The sequence below is a fragment of the Buteo buteo genome, chromosome 2 (assembly GCF_964188355.1).
Source record: "Buteo buteo chromosome 2, bButBut1.hap1.1, whole genome shotgun sequence".
Classification (NCBI taxonomy): Eukaryota; Metazoa; Chordata; class Aves; order Accipitriformes; family Accipitridae; genus Buteo; species Buteo buteo.
In genome coordinates, this window is record NC_134172.1 from 56,850,714 (window position 1) to 56,858,874 (window position 8,161).

The 8,161-nt window shown below is 44.7% G+C and overlaps 1 protein-coding gene across 2 annotated transcripts; it reads right to left on the reverse strand.

Annotated features, from left to right (window-relative positions):
• Positions 1-1,457: 1,457 nt before the first annotated feature.
• Positions 1,458-7,590, reverse strand: CCK (cholecystokinin). 2 transcript variants are annotated; one of them, XM_075022522.1, is made up of 4 exons: positions 7,423-7,488; positions 6,678-6,747; positions 5,974-6,231; positions 1,458-1,833 (listed from the first exon to the last, which is right to left on the reverse strand). In XM_075022522.1, exons 3-4 carry the CDS (start codon positions 6,227-6,229, stop codon positions 1,697-1,699), a joined length of 393 nt encoding a protein of 130 aa, XP_074878623.1. In that variant the 5' UTR covers positions 6,230-6,231; positions 6,678-6,747; positions 7,423-7,488; the 3' UTR covers positions 1,458-1,696. The 2 variants fall into 2 exon arrangements, with proteins under 2 accessions (XP_074878623.1, XP_074878622.1); XM_075022521.1 differs by lacking the exon at positions 6,678-6,747 and having other exon boundaries at positions 7,424-7,590.
• Positions 7,591-8,161: the final 571 nt, after the last annotated feature.

Consider the following 8,161-nt stretch of genomic DNA (forward strand, 5'->3'; position numbering starts at 1 on the left):
AAAGGAAAAGGGAAAGAGGCAAGAAGACAGAGAGAGAAAAAGGAAGAAAGATTTCACTGGTCCTGGGTCCAGCGTTGGTTCAGTCAGCTGAGGGGTCCAGTCCTGGTGGGCTTGCACACCCAGGGCTTCAGTTTGTGTCCTTTTATCATCCTTGCCCCTCCTTCGGGCGGGAACCTGAACTTGTCAGGTTAATGAGCAGTTTGTGAGCCTTTGGGCTTGGGGGTCCTTTGTGGAGTAACTTCTCCTTCCCTGCGTGGTGTGGCCATTGATCTTTGTATCAGAACAGCTTATCAGAACAGGGAGCTGTGCACCCTCCAGCACACCCTCCCCCTCATGTTGCTGATGTCTGAGCTGATGGGCTTTTCACCTTGGTTCCTTGCTGTGCAGGGCTTGTCTTTAAGCAGAACTTGCCCCACCACAATGTTTGAGACATTAATTCTTTCAGTCTCTCACAGACGTTCACCTGCCTCTCCCCTTTGGCAAGCGCCAGCTTTTCAGCATGCGACAAATGCCTTCCTTTTCTTATTAATGCACACATTCGGGAGAAGTTCTGTGAATTACGCAATGCAAAATCACCTGCTTTTTCAGTTTGGGGAATTCCTTAGATGCAAGAACCAGCTGCTGAAGCAGACCCAAGAGCCACAGGAGGGGTGAAGGAGGAGAGTGCAGGTAAAACACTTTTTGCAGCCTGCCCACCGGCTGGCAGGAACGACTGCGAGGGGACTCACTGGTCAGCCCCCAGTGTGCTGGTTTTGCACAAGCAGGGATTGCTCCCCAGCTGCAAGTGTGAGGCTCTCTGCCTTGCTTCGTGCCAGGTAAGGGCTGGGCACAATCTCCCTCCTTCTCCCCATGCCAGTGGGCGATAACTCACTCAGGCTGCCTCTGCGATAGTTGGGAGCGCCCCGTTTCCTTGTAGGACACTGTGACTAGAGACTGCTCTGATACCTCCTTACCCTTCAAGATCATCTGCTCTGTTCAGGGAACGGTCCTCACCCCCTCCCCAAATGAACGCTTGCCTCACCACAAGACAGGGAATGCTCTCCTTATTCTGTGATTTGTAGCCGTCAGCAGAACTTTCACATTTAGTTCACAACATAAAAAAAATAAGCCAGGAAGATGAAGCATGTCGGTGTCATTCCTCTTTTTCTTAGTTTTAGCACTGCTGACTGTTCACTTCGAACGTGTGGGCTTGGTGTATAACTCAGTCCTTTACAACAAATGGGGTCACCATGAAGATAGCTGGCCTTTTCTGGCAGTATTGTGCTGTTGTGTTTGTATTTGGACAAGTTCCCCTTAGAGTTCATAGCTATTCGGACTGACACAAGATTTCTCTGAGAAGTGGCTCGTTTGTCTGACTACTCAACACACGGAATGTATCTACACTGCAGAATGAAGGCATTTTCCTGCCTCTGTATATTAAGACACCCAGCAACATGCAGTGACAGGACAAGAAGGGATAAGTGAAATCATTTTAATATAATATCAATGTATGAGAAACAACAAAAGAAAGAAAACATTTTGTGGAAAATTCTGCATATGTATATATTGCATTGTATTAGTCTTACAGACAAATTTACATCAAATACGTGATATATTTTAAAACACTGATTCAAAGAGAACAACAAATTAATTTTTCTCTTTCTGTACAGACATGGGAGTGTGATTTTTTTTTTCTGTTGCTATAGTTTGCTATTCTTTAGGAAGAGTACTCGTATTCTTCAGCACTGCGGCGTCCAAAATCCATCCAGCCCATGTAGTCTCTGTCATTTATCCTGTGTGTAGGATCAATGCTCTGTACTCTGTTTCCCATAACTGAGAGCCTTCCAGTGGGACCTAAAGAAAAAGCGTTTGGGAGAACAGGGAGTAAGTGGACACATTTTTCAGATTAATCCATTTTCTGATCTGTTTTGTACTCATTAGCAGATGTCTGCAATAGTTGAAACTGGTTAACTTAATAAAGACCATGTAACACCACTGTCAAGTCATTGGGGAAAACGTCATAGAAACTTTATGGGTAATGTCCTGAAAGTGGCTTGGGTTTTTTTATTGTAAAATAAACAGATCATTTTCTCCCTCCTGCTGCAGGAGCATTCTGCTCCTGGCTGCCAGAAAGGAATATGGGTGCATTTCTCCTTTTTCCTTCCTATCTCACTAGAGAGAGAAAATCCAAACCATTTCTCACTCTTCCTGTAAGACCCCACCCTTGCTTGCTGGTAGTGGGAGAGTTGCTCTACGTGCAAAATAACTCTGCGTGAGAGCAGACTCAGGCCTGAGATAGGACTCCACCACAGTCCCGTGCTGCTTGAAGAGCCATAAATGGAAGTACAGGAGCTCTTACAGTGCAAATCCCGTAACAAGTGGGGTAGAATTATGAATCCCAGGTTTTGTGGAGAAGTGGGAATAGTCCTGAAATGGAGAAAGTTGTGTCTGGAATTTATAGCTAGAGATGTCTATTGCTGGAATTATACAGGGCTTATTACGATGTCAGTGACATTTTCATTGCTTATCCCAAGCTTTCATAATTCCTTTCACAGCAGGGTTGGATGCTGATCTTGCCTTATCCTTCCTGTCTTCATTGCTTAAGGCATCAGAGGCACAAACTATTTGCAAGGAGAATTTATGGTTTTAAAAAAGGGCTGTAATCCTCTGTTTTGACATCATCACATTGTGTAACTAAAAATGCAGGAAAGGTAAATTACTTGTCTCTGTACTCCCTGAAAACAGCCAAAATTGACATATGCCAATAATTAGATTGAGATTAAGCCTTGAGTGAGGAAGGAACAGATTCAATATATTAGTATTCAATGCAGACTGATGCTTGAAGAACACTCAAACTGATCAAAAAGGAAAAGAAGCGCAAATCAAAGCCCACAAATCCAAATCTACACAACTGCCTTGCTTACAGTGTCTTGTGCTTTGAAGGAACCCTTGGTGACTCTCTGCTTTTGTATTTCAAGGTTTTCCTCATGTAATGATTTATAATGAGCATGATCCATTAAAAATAAAACCAACTGCATTGTTTTGTTAGTGATTGCAGGGGGATTGGAGAGTTAAAGGTACCAAAAAAAAGAAACCAGCCATGTTTTAGACATCTGCCTAGAAAAACTGACAAAAAATGTCATTATCTCTAGAAAAAAATGTCTGCCATTAAACACTCAAACCCCATGAAATTCACATTCGTAATTCAAAATACAGAATTAAGTTGATGAGAATGGCTTCTTGGCACCCTAATCAGACAGGGCTAAAACAGTGCAGAACCATCACTTAGATGTTGGTATTTAAGAGACTTCTGAGCCTGCAGTGACCTGTGGGCTCCCCTGGTGCCATTATGGTCTAGACTGGCAAGGGCTCCTTAGAGGATAGTAGATGTGCATGTCACTGACTTGACAGCTACAACATCTCTTCTACACGGTGCCAGGTTCATGCTGAAAGCCTGCAGGTGAAATTAATTGAAAGCTAAGGGTCACAAACAGTAAAATTAATTTCTTAACAGCACCTTAACTACCTTTCCTCAAACCACCAGAGATGTCCTGTGGATACTGCAGAATCAAGGTACAGCAAGCATATTCAAAATTGTAGCAGTTTGGCTATGAGGCCGCCACCTAGCCCTAAGTCCTTGAGAGAATTTAACTCTCTCTCCGTTTTATCTGGAAATATTGTCCAAAATCAGCCTTTCTATTAATCACAAGGGCAAATGCCATCACTGCTGACTGCTAACACTAGCAAATGCCCAGGCTGTCTTTCCCCCTAGATGGAGTTCTCCAGTGAGTATTATGGTTTAGACAGGTTAAAAGTGACTAATACAGTAGATGTTGAGTGTTCTGCAGAGATTTCTGAAGTACTGCCCAGAACTTCTGTGTTAAATGAGAATATAATGTTTTGATAGGAACACTGTCTGTATTGTTATAAATTAAGTAAATAATGTTTTGTCCCTGTGAATCTTCTCTTCTGTTACTAGCAACTACATCTACAAACCAGAGTCCAGCTAGCCCAGTCACGTCACAAGAATCCCATCATCTGCTAACAGTCAGTTTGTAGTGTTAATTATATATGTCAATTAACAAGTATGCAGGAAATTCTCCCTCATATACTTAGCAAAAAGACATCTTAAATCCAAAGTGTTTTTTTCACTTCATCTGGTTAAGCTATTTGGAAATGTCAGCCAGATATTTAAGAGAATATAATGGCTACATAAACTAGAGGAGTTCAGTTTCCATGTAGGTGGGTAACAACAACTACACTTGGGAAAGGCAATGAGGATTCTGCTTTGTACACTCTCTTTGTAGACATTCTTAGTCAGTAACAGCTTTAACCATAGCACTGAATTGTGGAATTTTGTATCTGAATTCTCTTTCCATTAGATTATGTGGAATTTCATATCTGAACTCTCTTTCCATGAGATTATGTGAACTGCTAAAAGAAGTTCCTTAATGGATATTGTGCAAATCGGTAACATAAGATGAAGTCTCTCAGACTGTATTAAGAGTGGTTATTTTCCTGTTGTTTCTGATTTGGCTCTGTTGTATGTACACAGATGAATGTGTATGGCTGCACAGGAAATGCATAAAAACGCATGTGGCCTCTCTTCATTGCAGACTGCCATCAAAAATAAGAATAGTATTTTGCTTTGCATAGGTCAGCAGTGAGGCTGTCAGGAGGGGAAGGTTAAATGGTCTGCATAAGGTTGTGGGGAGAGACAGGAAAGGAGAAAGCTTACTTACATAAAGTGACTTTTACCCTAAGCACGGTCTGGAGCTGGGAGTGAATTAATTTCTCAACGTCTGTATGTCCAGGTAATCCTAATTACTGCCTTCCCCTCAAGCCCTCTTTTCTTCTCAGATGTCCTCTTCCCCTGTAGTACAGGGGACAACTAGAGTGAAGCCATCACAAGTAAACAAGGTTTGTGTAGTGGCTTTTGTTGAGGTTGGCAGTCAAAAGGCCAAAGCAATTCGGCTGCCCATGGTGTTACTCTATTGAGATACAAACCAATACAGAGACGAGACAGTAAGGAAAAATGTTTTCTTGGGGGGAGTTTCAGCGGTCAATGATTGTGATCCATCATTTTTACCGGCCACACAGATGGCATGTGTTTCTGTCTATGTAAAACATACTGTAAGATGTCGACAGGGACAGCTTTACTCTTTCCCTTGCTAGCTCATGTACGTAATACAATTGTTTCCCCGAGTGACTAATAAATCATGTGATAAGAATGAACCACTTTAATATCACTACTCTACCAGTGCTTCATGCCCTCGTTACAAACACAATGCCATGGGGGTTTAAGTAACTGCAAGATTGGGTTCTCAGGCTGCCTGAGACCAAAAACCTGACAGGAATTGACATGCTTTGAAGCAAGTGTGCTTTTACTTATCACTGCTTTTAATTATTCTATTCAGAAATGTGAATTCTGATCTTTCACACTTCCCTAACTTCCTCTAGGAACAAACTCATGAAAAATCCAATACTGAGAAGATTTCCCTTGTACAGGTATTTCTGGCTGAGGTAAGGTTAGCCATTTGGTCTGTATTTATCCTCAGAAAGTTCTCCTGCTCTTCTAACTTAAAAAAGGGAGGGAGAAGGTTAACTAAATGAAAAAGTTTGAAGAAAATGCAATTCCTGTATTTTATCTAAGATACAACATGCTGAAAATAATGCCAAAATTATTATAAGGCTATGAAAATAGTAAGTTAAAAATAAAAACTGAACTATGGCCTGACAGGTAGGTTACATTTTCTTCAGTTACCTGTACGCAGCTCTCAGTCAGTGGCTGCTATGTACAAATCTTTTTGGGGAGGAGTTCTGCAGTAAATAAGAGAATGCTCTGTTACTTCAGGAATAACCAGGCAAAATCTACATCCTGCCTTCTCTAGGAATTCATGCTAGACGATGACAGGGTTATCTTGACATCTAGGCATCCCTGCAGGAAATTCCACTGCCACCGAAGTAGCACAGTAAGTAGGCTCTAACCAGTACCTTTTCTGGCTTGCTGGAGATACTTGGCCAACAAAGCACCGATGTTAGCTCTTTGGTCAATGCTTCCATCCAGCCGCGGCATGGATTTCAGCGGGCCAGCAGATGAAGGGGCACGGACGTGCCGGTGATGTTCTGTCAAGCTCTGCTCAAGCTCAGCAGCCAGCGGATTCCCATTGTGCGAGCCCACAGTCTGCTGTCCGAAAGAGCTCGCTGAGAGCACAGCAAGGAACACACAGATGCATGTACCGCTGTACATTGCTGGGGAGAAAAGGAATGATAGGCTGTTAAAATGACCAGATTTACTGCATTGTATATTGTCCCTATCCCCATCTTCCATTGGGGGTGCTGGTTTCTGAGCAAACTAGGTCTGTGCTGGGGTTTTTTTTAATGCAGGTAACTGTGGGATCTGTCTTAAGTTGGAAAACATGTACAAGAATAGTTAAATATCCCTTGATAAGAGGAAGATACACTGGAAGGAACAAAATTAATTCACCGTAGTATGTGCTATGTCTCCCTGATCTACTCAATTCTTATTTGCTTTTCTTTTTTGGAAGCTGTATTTCATTAAAACTTAAGGGATATAAGTCCAGCTCTGTGAAAAATCTCAGGATTCAAACATTTCAGCATTTTGCTGTTGTACTAAAAACTGCTATTACAAATACTCAGTTCTGACAAGTTCTATGAAGAGCCTTTATTCTACCAACCTTAATTGGTTTGAACTTCAGTGTTCAAGAGAGGTTTCATCTCATCACACACAGAAAAACAAAAACTTGTCCCAAGGAAAGAAAAAACAAAATCTAACACTCCCCCAAGCATTTGATCTAATAGGTGGGGTGGTGAAAGCTGTTTAGTTAAAAGCTCTAAGAAATAATGTGCAACTTAACAATAACCTTCATATAAAACAGAGAATTCAAATGTAACCAATTTTTTACTGCTTCCTTAAACAAGTACTGGACAAAACGATGTCGCTTTACTAGACTGTTTGATCATACAAGCCGAAACAGTATTTTTATGAAACAAAGAAATTACCCTCAGTTATTAGGAGAAACAAGCTTCCTAGTACTTAATGCTACAGGGGTAATTTCCATTTATAAATATACATGAATTAGCTATATGAGAGTTTTTTAATCGTTCGAGTTTCTGAACAGTATACCGAATGTAACCTTATAATTTTAGAAGGGGAGAAAATCAAGTTTATTTGCCCACCACATACGCTAGACAGAAAACAACTACCATGCATAAAATACGACGGTTTTGAGCATTGGGGTGCCGGGAGCAGCCACCTCAAGTCCTCTCCCCCTCCGGACCCGGCTGCCTCTCCTCCAGCAAACGGCAGGATGCCTTCGGAGCCGCCGCATAGGTAAGCGCCTGGACACCCCCATTTCGCTCCCCCACACCCCCCCCCCCCAGCAGAGATGCAGTCGGAGGAGGGGTGACGGGTCCTTCCTACCTTTCCGCTGCGCTTTCCCGAGGTCGGACCCGAGGAGGGAGCGAGGTCCCAGGGTGCCCAGGCAGGAAAGTTAGAGGCGACTCAGCCTCGGCCCCTTAAATAGCGGCGGGCACAGCGGCGGGCACGGCGGCGGTGTTTGCACGGCTCTGACGCAGCCGGGGCCGCCTCCCGCCGCCCAGGCCGGAGGGGGGGGGGGGGGGGGGAGGAATATGTGTATGTGGGGGGGTGCGAGCCAGCTGGGCATTAAAAAAGTGCTCCTGACTAGGGAGATGCGCACACACACCCGCCCCCAACACCCACCCCGCCGCCCAAATACCGCGGCGAGAGGCTTCTGGTGGGGCTCTCGCCCGCGCCTGCGGCAGGCGGGGCGGCCTCGCCCGGAGCGCGTGCAGCGGCGCTGAGGGGGGTCTGGGTTCCTCTCGCTGCAGCCTCCTGCGACCTGAGCCCCCGGGGGGGGCACAAACGCCCTCCCGTTGGCTTCTGTTCAGGAAGACAGGGCGGTCATTTTATTTAAAAAACCAGACGCAAACCACAAAGCCAAGGATGATTCCCCCCCCCCCCCCCCCCCCCCCGCCCAGGAAAGCCGGGATGGAGATGGGGACGCCTTCGACGTGGTTCTCCCGCACCGACCCCGCGGAGCTACAGGTCTCCCGCGGCGGGGACCGCTGCCCCGTGCCTCGCCCCGCACCTCCCCGCCGGGTCCCCGCAGCCCTCTGCGCGGCGCGGAGCCGCCTCAGC

Excerpts from the sequence above, each read along its gene's own strand:
- CCK (XM_075022521.1), bottom strand. The coding sequence starts at position 6,229 with ATGTACAGCGGTACATGCATCTGTGTGTTCCTTGCTGTGCTCTCAGCG. Across the intron at positions 1,834-5,973 it reads TCTCCAGCAAGCCAGAAAAG|GTCCCACTGGAAGGCTCTCA; the intron begins GTACTGGTTAGA and ends CTTTTTCTTTAG.